General features: G+C 38.2%; 1 protein-coding gene across 1 annotated transcript in view; it reads left to right on the top strand.

Annotated features, from left to right (window-relative positions):
• MRPS27 (mitochondrial ribosomal protein S27) overlaps positions 1-12,422 on the top strand; it is a 107,439-nt gene that overhangs the window by 24,878 nt on the left and 70,139 nt on the right. The window contains exons 3-4 of the mRNA XM_004480237.4: positions 2,031-2,101; positions 2,269-2,327. Coding sequence (XP_004480294.1) covers positions 2,031-2,101; positions 2,269-2,327 — 130 coding nt within the window. The remainder of the gene's footprint in view (positions 1-2,030; positions 2,102-2,268; positions 2,328-12,422) is intronic.

Raw genomic sequence — 12,422 nt, 5'->3', positions numbered from 1 at the left:
CTCGCATGCTACTTTACTGGAATTGTAGTTGGTGCTGGGGTTTGAGATATATTTGGGGGACTTGAATCTCTGGACTGACAATATGATAGCCAGGCCCTGAGCCTCAACAGACTTCAACTCCTACACTCTGATTTATTGGACTTACCCCATTCAGCTAACATGGAGTTGAAGAAGGTCAACCACCACACCATGGAGCCTAGAGTGTCTACAACTGAAAGCAGGAGGAGTGCATCCAGTATCCATGTGGAATCCAAGCCCCCACTTGACATAGATGTGCAATGGACACAACCAATCCAATGTCCACAGAGAAAATGTGGCATGGGCGTGGGAAGGGTGGCCATGGTGGCTGCTGGGTGCGGGGAATGGGAGGAAGAGATGAGATGGGGAGGCGTTTTCAGGACGTGGAGTTGTCCTGGGTGGTGTTTCACGGTCAATTAGGGGACATTGTAGATCCCCCCAGGGCCCACTGGATGGAACGTGGGAGAGTGTGGGCTATGATGTGGACCATTGACTATGGGGTGCAGTGATGCTCAGAGATGTACTTACCAGGTGCAATGGATGTGTCATAATGATGGGAGAGAGTGTTGCTGTGGGGGGAGTGGGGGGTGGGGGTGGTGGGGTTGAATGGGACCTCAAATTTTTTGAATGTAATATTTTTTAAAAAGAAAAAAAAAGAGAGAGGTTTCTTTTGTGTTAGTGCCATTCATCATTTTTAACAGGAAAACAGGCGGACTGTATGGCCAAGATACTAGTAGCCTGCTAGACTTGATGGAAGGAAAATGGTCTCTTTTGATGGCTTCTGTTTTCTCAGGGAAATAAGACACAAAATTATGAGCTGATAATGAGAATAAAGGGACAAGGACAAAGAGGATATTGGACGTTTGGGATGAAATGAGAAGGCATGGACAATCATTTTGGAGAGTGTATTACCTAGGATTTCAGATTTTTAGATACTTGAGGTAAAAAGTGTAATTTCAGAAATACCAAATATACCTGTGGATGTTCTGCTAAAAGTAACTAAAATAAGAATAGATCAGGCTGAAATCATTAAGGATCACCAGGTTGCCTATCTGGTTTTTCAGGGAATGTATGAAAATCATTCAATAAATTTTATGTTTTAATTTTTTTATCGCTAATAATTTACCTGGTTCAAACTGCAAAAAGAATAAATGTGTAAACAATGAGTCTTCTTCACTTGCCCACCCCCCATCTAATTCCTTTCCTTATAAGTCTTTGTATTAGTCAGCCAAAGGGGTGCTGATGCAAAATACCAGAAATTAGTTGGTTTTTATGAAGGGTATTTATTTGGGGTAGGAGCTTACAGATACCAGGCCATAAAGAATACATTACTTCCCTCATCAAAGTCTATTTGGAGCAAGATGGCTGCTGGCATTTGCGAGGGTTCAGGCTTCCTTGGTTCCTACATTCCTGGGGCTTGCTTCTTCCTGGGTTCAGGCTTCCTCTCTTCCTGGGGCTGATTTCTCTTTCCTCTGTGTGCTGACTTCCCAGGGCTCCAGCTTAAGTCTTCAGCATCAAGCTCCACCTCTGTCCTTTGCCATGCCTTTTATCTGTGAGTCCCCACCCACCATGGGGTGGAGACTGAACGCCCTAATGATGTGACCCAATTAAAGCCCTAATCATAACTCAACCATGCCCAGGTACAGATCAGATTACAAGCATAATCCAATATTTCTTTTTGGAATTCATCAATTATATCAAACTGCCACAGTCTTTAATATTTTCTTATATCCTTCCAGAGATATCTATCTGTGTTTTAAAAACTAAATATGTGTTAGGATTTTTAGAGTAATCTTTATTCCAATTAAACAAATCCTTTAAAAATGTTACTAATATTTCTTCATCCTTTCTAATTTATATAAAAATGGTTTCTAAAAAAGAGCAGGAATTAACATTTGTTTTAATACTAATTTTATAATGCTGGTAGCCATCTGGCACGAATTGTATCTGTTAGATTTTTCTTGAGAATATGTATATTTAACAAGGTTCTTTTTCCTTCTTTGTCTTCACAGCTGATCTGGCATCTTTAATGGATAAAACATATGAGAGAAAATTACCTGTTAGTTCTCTGACAATATCACGGGTAAGAAAATTTAAATATATATTTTTTAAAAGAAGAAGGAAGACACTAAGCATGAATATTTGCTCTTATAAAATGGGTGTTTTGTCTGTTTAAGGTCAATATGTGAATTAGACCAAATATGTGGCATAATTTGTGCTCAACCTTGGGTTTCTTTTTCTCTCTTTTAGTTTGTGGACAACATTTCCTCTCGAGAAGAGGTAGACCATGCAGAATATTACCTTTACAAGTAAGTTTGCCATTCATTTAGCTAGATACTCATCATCATATGGGTCTTTCCAAACAGTTTTTCTCATCATACTGATTAAAATATTGATGGCTAAATATGAAAAGGTGCTATGGTCCCAAGCTTCCTTTTATTTTTTCTATCAAGATCACTGACTTGGGGATCAAGAGACCTGTGTTTCCCAGGACTTGTCTCTGTTAACTGAGACTGCTAAATTTAGAGGCAGTAATAGTATTGAGATGATATAGACAAGTTAAAACTAATCATATTAATCAATATGCTAACTGCTTTCTTATATTAAAATAACAGTTTTATCACATCCCTGCTCATAGAACAAAGATATTTAGTATTTTAAATCCCATTTCATAGCAAAGAAACAAAGGCTAAAAGGGCTAAGTAACAGAGCAAAGACAATGTATTTATCACTAATAGATAGTTAAAGGTCTTTTTGCTAAATGTAGTAACCAGAGAGGAGCTTCAGAAATGCCACAACCGTTTGAAAAGTACCAACAGCAGAAAAAGGACCAAGCAAGTTCTTGCTATGCATTCAGAAAATATTTGAACTGATAGGATTCTTAGAAATCTTTCTACAGATAAAGAAAATGAGATGGAGAAGGGAAAAGAATCTTCTTTTTTTTTTTTTAAAGATTTATTTATTTAATTCCCCCCCTCCCCCGGTTGTCTGTTCTTGGTGTCTATTTGCTGCGTCTTGTTTCTTTGTCGCTTCTGTTGTCATCAGCGGCACGGAAAGTGTGGGCGGTGCCATTCCTGGGCAGGCTGCTCTTTCTTTTCACGCTGGGCGGCCCTCCTCACGGGCGCACTCCTTGCGCGTGGGGCTCCCCCACGCGGGGGACACCCTTGCGTGGCACGGCACTCCTTGCGCGCATCAGCACTGCGCATGGCCAGCTCCACACGGGTCAAGGAGGTCCGGGGTTTGAACCGCGGACCTCCCATATTGTAGACGGACGCCCTAACCACTGGGCCAAAGTCCGTTTCCTGGAAAAGAATCTTCTAAAGCCACACATCTAGAGTGACTGTCTCCACAGTGCAAACTTTAAAAATAGGGTGTTAGGGAAGCGGATGTGGCTTAAGTGATAGGGCCTCTGGCTACCATATGGGAGGACCCGGGTTCAATCCCTGGGGCCTCCTGGTGAAAAGGAAGAGGAGAAAGTGTGCTTGTGCAGTGAACCAGTGCCCGTGTGGCGAGCCAAGTGTCTGTGCAGTGAGCCAAGTGCCCACACAGTGAGCCAGGTGCCTGCGTGAGTGCCCACGTGGCAAGCCAGGTGCCTGTGCGGTGAACCAGTGCCCGTGCAAGTGAGTCACACAGCAAGATGATGACGCCAACAAAAAGAGAGACAAAGGGGAGAGTCAAGGTGCAGTGCAGCAGAGACCAGGAACTGAGGTGGCGCAGTTGACAGGGAATCTCTCTCCACATCAGAGTTCTCCACATCAGGATTGAATCCCAGGGAATCCTAGAGGAGAAAGACAAGAAGAGAAGATAAAAAGAGAAATAGATACAGAAGATCACACAGCAAATGGATGCAGAGAGCAAAAATAGCAGCATGGGGGAGGGAAAGGGAAGAAAAACAACAACCAAAAACCCAGGTGTTAGGTACTGTTTACAATATAAAGTGCATTCTGCATTAAAAAGGGGGGACTGAAATAAGTAAGTGCTAACAGTGATTACCTAACAAAATTCCTCACATTGATCCTATCTGAGAATCTTACCTAAAATCCTTAATAGTTGATTTTTCACCTATCAAATATTTGTCAAAATTTTAAATCTGATTTATGATTTGTTCCATTTCCTAAGTTCCAAAAATAGACTAAGATTGAAATTTAAAATGTTTCCAGTAAACATTACATTAGAATCTCCCATTTGATCTTACTTTGTTTTGATTGAGAGAATTTTCAGTTATTTCCACATGCATTTTTTAAAGCTTACACTGTATTGGTGAAAAGGTATTCAGTTTTCTTTTATTTGATTTTGCTAAATAATAATGAGGCTCTTCTTCCCCTTTTTTTGAATTGGGTATACTTGCCACCTTTTTGGTGTTTTCTGTTTAAATATAAATCTCAAGTAGACTAGATCCCACATTTTACAAAAACATTGATTTTAAATCTAAGATTTCCTTTACGTGGCATTGAGAGGTATAATATCCTAAGTTTAATTTCTAGGTCCTGAAATCATAATTGCAGCAAGTGCCTTCTTATACTTTAAGATAAACATGTATGGATCTCTCAGTGAGGATCCATTTTCCTTTCGTGTTTTCCTTTAGTGGCTCATTGGCACTGTGATAGGGCTGCTTTGGTAGTTATTTTTGCATAAGTATTTGGACAGGCATCTGGCCAGTTCTCATCCTTTCTCTTTGTTCATGGCAAAAGGCAGAGAACAGTCACAATTCCTGTGGCACACACTGCCTACTGTGACTGTTCTTCCAAGGAATTTATTGGAAGAAATAGATCCCAAATGCACAGATACCTCTGTAGCATATAATTTACTTCAACAATTTCACATTTTTAAAAATATTTACTGTACACCTACTATGTGCCAGGCTCTGTCCATGGTGCTGGGGACATAGAGGTAGATAAGTCAGACACTGTTCCTGTCCTCATACATTAAAGTATGACTGATAAGTTTAAATCATACCTTCAAGACCTTTCATGATTACTTTTTCATATCATGACCAGTTTTGTATGGCCTGGAATCTTACTGAAAGGTTCATAAAATCTATATTTCCTGTTTCCATATAGGTCACATAGAGGATTCTTGTCCTTCACAAACCAGAGCCACCATTTAATTTGACATTCTGTCTTTTGCTTTATTCAGAGCTAACATTCTGGCTATAATTTATCACTCTTTTAGTTCTATTTTTTCTTACTCTCTTCTATTACTGAAAGAATTGCTTTCTTTTTCTAGGCTTTTTAAACAATTCTATGAAAGAAATGTTTTTATAAGTTCATGAGATTACTGTGCATGTGAGTGAGACTAGGTAGAGCTCAACAAAGCTGCATATATGTATAAAGATGTCAGAATGGAGATTGGTTGGGGTCACCTACTAGCTAAGTGTCTTATTCTACTTTGCAGCCTTATATAAACACATTTATACCTCAGTGAAATTTAAAATTACAAGCAACAGACTCTTTGGATTTCTTTTAATTCATTGAAATCAGGAATGTTAACCATGCAGACACCAAGGGCCAGCTGTTTATGTTATTCTACCAGTTAGGTCCAACCTGCAGGGTTATGATGCCTCACATCCTGAATGGGATGACTTTAGACACCTCACTGAGTGTGAACTTACAATCACAGGTCTAGAGTGAGAAAATGTAGAAATAACTTGTTAATCCTAGTAACAGATAGCTGCTACTTTTTAAAAAAATTTTTATTAGAGAAGTGGGTTTACAGAAAATCATGCGTATGGTACAGGGTTCCTATATACCACCCTATTATTAATTTGCATTGGTGTGGTACATATGTTACAATTGATAAAAGCACATTTTTATAATTGTACTGTTAACTATAATCTATGGTTTAACTTAGGGTTCACTGTTTATGTTATAAAGTTCCATGGATTTGTTTTTTTGTTTTTTGGGGGTTTTTAAAAAATAATTTTTATTCTAGTAACATATACAACCCAATATTTTCCCTTTTAACTAAATTCAAATATATAATTCAGTGCTGTTAATCACATACACGAGAAACTGGTAGCTTCTTGGTGGCCAGACTTTAGAATTTCTCATTTCCCAGTCAGCACCTCCTCTAAGGAAAGACTCTCTGCAGACTCCTGGTTGCTATCTTTGTCACTGTTCAGCTCTTTCCCTGCCTCAACCTGTAGAAACCAGCTCTCCTAGCAGAGTTGGCTGCCACATCCAGCAATCACATCTCCCAGGGATGATGTGAGGAGTGCTAGAGCTAAGGCATTTTAGATATCAGTAGGGAGCTGATTGATCCTCTGCCACTGTATTAGGTGCATAAATAAACAATTCAAAGACCAGCAGTTCTGGTTGCTATCATCAACCTATCATCCCAGGAGAGAATTTTAGCCTTTGAATCTCCTGAAATATACAGGTTGAAAAGTTTAGGGGTTTCAACATTAAAGGAAATGAGGGATCTTTTAAGGAGAGTTAGAAAGGCTGCTATTGAGACAGCAGGAGGGAGAACAGATATCCAAACTCCCCTTTTTGAGCTGTGAGCTCTTCTCTGTGGGCTGGCAACCATATGGACAGCTTCTACCCTGCCATTTATAAATAAAAAATGAAAACACCAAGGAAAGGGAAATGGTGCTTTAAACAAAAGGGTGATATAAATTGAATATGATGAAAGCAGTTAATACCAAAACTACATAAATTGACAATAAAAAAACAAACTGACATACTGTACCAATAATATAATGGGAAAATAAATCAAGAATAAAAGTGATTAAATAATGAAAAGGTTAAGTTGAAGTAGAATAAAATAAAATACCGAGCTAAGAAACAAGAAACCAAGACATGCTAAGAACTTTTGGACTGTAACAAAATAAGAACATTAAAATGAGAAGGTAGAAAGTAAAAATAATAATAATAACAAAGTAGGATAAGAAGGACCTGAGCCAAAGCTTCATAAAATATGTATAGATATGATTAGGAGGCTGGGAAAATAGGCATGGATATGCTCTTGCATAGATGCTATTAGCAGACTAAATAATAAACTGTTTATGAGTGATTTTCAAGCTGTGTCTCAAGGAGCTCTTGAGCTGCTTCCTCATAAAGGCCTCAGGGACCTGGGTTGGGGAAGGAATAGGCCATGAGGGAGAAGTCAGGCTGTCCTGCCACAAGCCCTCTGCTTTTGTGTCAGCCAGAGAAATTGTGCCTCCAGCTGCTTTATGTATCTGGATCTGTGGAGAGAATCCAGGGAGATCTGTGAAGTTGGTTGGGAATGAAATTATATTTTTATTTTTATTACCTCTCAATAATATTTAGCATTTCCCTCAATTACAAATATAGGCAACAGATCATAGTAGTATTTAACAGTTTCTCTAGTAAAATCATTGATATTTTCATACCATGTTACCTTCTTGGCATACATCTTGAAAAATTATGCTCATCACTGCTTAGAAATTACCTGCTGCTAGCTAGTGTTGTTTAATGCATTAATAAAGAAGCACATGTTATTGTAACACCAGGATTTTTTTAACATTTTAATAATTGCATTTCAATATAATTGATTTCCTTTGTGATTCTATGCGTTTTTATTTATGTGTTTAAAACATTACTTTGAGAAGGGATCCATACGTTTCATTAGACTCCATAGAGTTCATGCCACAAAAAAGTAAGAACCTGCTGTAAGACCTTGTTTGGAAAAAAGGTTCTTTTCCTAAGTGTATTTTTGCTTCTTTCTCCAGGCTTTTTGAGGTTTTCTAGGTCTTTGTTTTCTCTTCTTACAAATAAAGCTTTTTTATTTTTATTTTTTTAAATTTTAGTTTAGACCTTAATGGAGCATATGGTTGAGTGTCTTTTGTCTTTCAAATGTAAACTTAGATATAGCCAGTTTCCTAAGTATTCCCCCACTGGTGCAGGAAGAAGCCATGGGGAAAAGTGAGAAGATTCAAACAGGCCCTGAGATGCAGTCCGGAGTCCTGCAGTGGGATGGGATCAGGAAGGAATAATTCTGCTTCATGTTGGTATCACCACCACCCAGTACTTGGTGAGGCGAGAAGCTGTGATTTTTCTCAGCAGTCACAGCAGAGACTGTGACAGAGGAGAAAATAAGAGAAAAGCTCAGTTAGTAGCAGCTGAGGGGAAAGGGCTGTTCAGTGGTCATCTTACTGGGGGGCATAAGAAGTTGACTTATTTATTTTTTATATTTGTGACTAAGAGTTTTATATATCTTGTGTTAATTTTAAGAATAGTTGAGCACAATATTTTCCTTTTTTTCTGGGCATAGGAGTAATTTCTGCTTCCTGCCCACATGCCCTCTCAATTGCATTTGAGTAAATCAAAAGTTTTCTTCCTTTTGGTTTGCTATATTTTTACAGCATTCCTAACAGTTTTGCGTTTTCCTTTTGCTTGTGCAGAGACTAAAGAACAGAGTCACTGAGCACACCCAACCTAGAGCCTGTGTGGGTGTAAGCCACAGCCTGTCCTGAGCAGAAAAGGAAGATCACAAGTGTCAAATGTGAAAGTAGGGCAGGGTTTTAAAAATGATGTTGTATTTTCTTAGTATAAGATGTTATCTTTAAGGATAGCTCCATACAGGACTATAATTTTTGTAAAGGAAACAGGCAGAAGGGATTCCAGGGAAACCAGCGTCTAGAATGTGGTATAAAGCAGGAGGAGATTAGAATTCAGGGATAAACGTAAATCCTTTATATTTCTTGTACAGTCTGTATGGGTTGTTGTTATTTTGTTGTTTTTTTAAGAACCATGATCTTAGCCTTTCCTCTGCAAGAGATCGCGTTTTGGAACCTGTCTGCTTAAGGTCAATGTTATCTTATGGTGGATAATGGGAGTTTCTAGAGAGTTTTCCTTTATGGTTGTGTGAGGACTTTCTCTTTGCTGAACCACTCAGTAGCTCTGAGCTCCGGACTCTCCAAGTCAGTGTACACTGCCCACAAGCAGACAAGGGAGCCCTGACCTGAGGCAGCCTCTGTGTCTCCATTTTTGAGAGAGAAAAACTGCATGTCACCAGTAAATTGTGGCATCAGTAGAAGCCGTTATTTCATGGTTTTAACAAGCTTTAACAATTCCTTTGTTAGCATTTGATTGCTGTGTTAGTGGAATGCAAAGCAAACCCATGTCATAAAAATTCCTTCTTTACTCTTGGTATCCTTTTCTTCATCAGGTTTGTTTGCAAATTACATTTTTAAAGGCTTGTTTGGGCTTTCAAATCATTTCTGAACCATGACCGCTTAGAGATGCATGAAATTAAACTTGTTCCTTTATTATCAGAGCTTCAATAATCAGAACTCATCATTTAATCTACAATATTTTAGTCATTCCTGAAGGATAAATGATAGAAATTCGTAACATGTGGTCCATATATTCAGATTATAACATTTTAAAATAGCTGTTTGTTTTTTTAGCAAAAATGTGGGGAATGCTGAATTAATTGTCATACAGTAAGACAGAGCTTCACAGTAAGGTCTGTTTTGCTCAGAATACAGCTCTCTGCTGTCACCAGTGATGAGAGGAAGTCAAGCTTGCGTGGCAGGCTATGTGCTGCCAACACATTCATCCCTGCTGTACCTTGGCCTCAAGCATCTTTCATCTTAGTTGACCTGGCAGATACCAGGCGTCCCTGGTTGGAAACGGATGGCAGGTCAGGAACAGCTGGGGTGAGGCAGATGGTAGCCTGCATGTCTTCAGGTCCCAGCTTGGCAGCCAGCCTAAAAAGAAAGTACCAAAATAGCTGCATTTTTCAATAAGCAAAAATAACCCGATGGTGCCTTGGAAGGCAAATGCACCACTCCCCAGGCCTATGTTGTAAGAATCCATTTTTGCCTGTGGGGAGAAGGCTGAGGTGGGAATTTATTAGCAGGGAAGTGCAGGCATGAGTTTAAATAATAGTCATTTCCTTTGAGGGCGTAGAAATTGTTTGTGTTTCATGGTAGTAAAAGGAAATCTTAAATTTTTTCTGCCAGCATATTGCCAGTTCTCATTATGTTTGAACATTTTTAAGAACAGAATGAGAGCCCAAGGAGAGATAAATGACTTTGGGCATATTTTAGTAACACTTCAGTACTTTAAATTAACATTGACCAGTGGGAGTTTTGGATTGAGAGTTAGGATTAGAACTCTCAGCCTCTATTCTTCAGACCTTGCAATCTTTTCCCATTAGTCTTATTTCACATATAGTAATATACATGATCTTAGACTTTCCCTTTAAACCATTCATCCCACATAATGGTACTAGTTGCAAACCTTATGTTGGGCTTTCACATTTTCTATTCATTTTCTAAGATTAACACATATCCTTTTTACCAATTCTGTACAAGTTAACCCTCAGGTTTCCATTCTCTAACCTCATTCAATTTCCTTTTAACCCATATTCAAGTTATTAACTCCAGGAGATTACACAATATATTCAGTTCATAATAGCAGAATCATACAGTATTTGTCCTTTTGTTTCTGGCTTGCTTCACTCATATCTTCACACATATGACAACATGGATGCTTCGTGTTCATTCATGTTGTCATATGCTTTACGACTTCATTTCTTCTTACAGCTGCATAATATTCCATCGTGTGAATACACCACAGTTTGTTTATCCATTCATTGGTTGATGGACACTTGGGTTGTTTTCAGCTTTTGGCAATTGTGAATAATGCTGCTATGAACATTGGTGTGCAGATGTCTCTTCCTTTCACTGCTCTTAGATCGTCTGGGTTTATACCCAATAGTGGTATTGCCAGGTCACATGGCAAATCTATATTCAACTTCTTTAGGAACTGTCAACAGTCCTCCACAGTATCTGTACCATTCTACATTCCCACCAACAGTGAATAGGCATTCCTATCTCCCCACATCCTCTTCAACACTGGTATAATAGTTCTCTGTCTTTTTTTTAGTGGCCGTTCTGATAGGTGTAAAATGACGTCTCATTGTAGTTTTGATTTGCATTTCTCTAATTGCCAGTGATATTGAACTTCTTTTTTCATGTGTTTTTTTTGGCATTTTTATTTCTTCTTTGGAAAAATGTCTATTCAATTCCTTTGCTCATTTTTTTTAACAAATCAATTTTATTGATACATATTAATAAAGCATAAATCCATCCAAAGTGTGCAATCTGTAGTATTTGTATAATCACATATTTGTGCATTCATCACTTCAGTTATTCTTAGAGCACTTTCATTATTCCAATAATAATACTAATAAACAATAACAACAACAACAAAAAACCATCACCTCTCAATCTCTCTCTGCTTCCCCTGCCATATATCGCTGCTATTCTGTTTCTTTCTCTCTAGTTTATTTATATTTATATTTTGTAAAAATTGCCTTATATATGCAATATCACTTATATTCATGTTTAACATGAGGTTTCACTCATCCAGTCCTAAGTTACAGTTTTTAGCTTTCCCTCTAGTAATATACATGACCTTAGACTTTCCCTTTCAACCACTGTCATACCCATATAATAGCTCTGCTAGTTAAAGACACTAAGAAATGCTTTCACCATTTCTAGTAATTTCCAAAGGTTTACAAACAACCTTGTTACCACTTCTGCACAGATGAACCCTCAGCTTTCCATTCTCTATCCTCATTCTATTATCTGGTGACCTGTATTCTAATTATTAAAATTCATTAATATGAATTTATATTGCATATTTTGTTCATAATAGTACAGTCATATAATATTAGTCCTTTTGTGTCTGGCTTGCTTCATGCAACATAGCGTCCTCCAGGTTCATCCATGTTGTCATATGCTTCACAACTTCATTTCTTCTTACCACTAGTTGATGGACTCCTGGGTTGTTTCCAACTTTTGGCAATTGTGAATAATGCTGCTATGAACATTGGTGTGCAGATATCTCTTCGTGTCTCTGCTTTCAGTTCTTCTGGGTATATACCTAGTAATGGTATTGCCAGGTCTCATGACAATAAATAAATAAAATCTTTAAAAATAAAAAAAGACATTTTTGGCTATTCGGGGCCCCTTACCCTTCCAAATAAATTTGATAATTGGTTTTCCCATTTCTGCAAAAAAGCTTTTGGAATTTTGATTGGGATTGCGTTGAATCTGTAAATCAGGGTTGGGTAGAATTAACATCTTAATGGTATTTAGTCTTCCAATCCATGAATACCAATGTTCTTCCATTTATTTGTTGTGTTCAGTTTCCTTTTTTTTTTTTAAGATTTATTTTGTTTTTTCCCCATCCCTTCCCCTCCCCTTCCCTAACCCTGACCCTGCGGTTTTTGCTGTCTGTGTCCATTTACTGCATGATCATGATCTTATGTATCTATTTCTCTTTTTGTCTTCTCTTCTCATTTTTTCTCATCTAGGATTCACTGAGATTCAATTCTGAGGACCTCTGATGTGGAGAGAGGTTCCCTGTCACCTGCACCACTTCAGTTCCTGGTTTTTGCTGCACTTCACTTTGGCTCTCCCCTTT

Source organism: Dasypus novemcinctus, chromosome 2 (assembly GCF_030445035.2).
Source record: "Dasypus novemcinctus isolate mDasNov1 chromosome 2, mDasNov1.1.hap2, whole genome shotgun sequence".
NCBI lineage: Eukaryota > Metazoa > Chordata > Mammalia > Cingulata > Dasypodidae > Dasypus > Dasypus novemcinctus.
The sequence above is the reverse complement of the archived record's forward strand: the minus strand, read 5'-3'. Positions and strand labels throughout refer to the sequence as shown.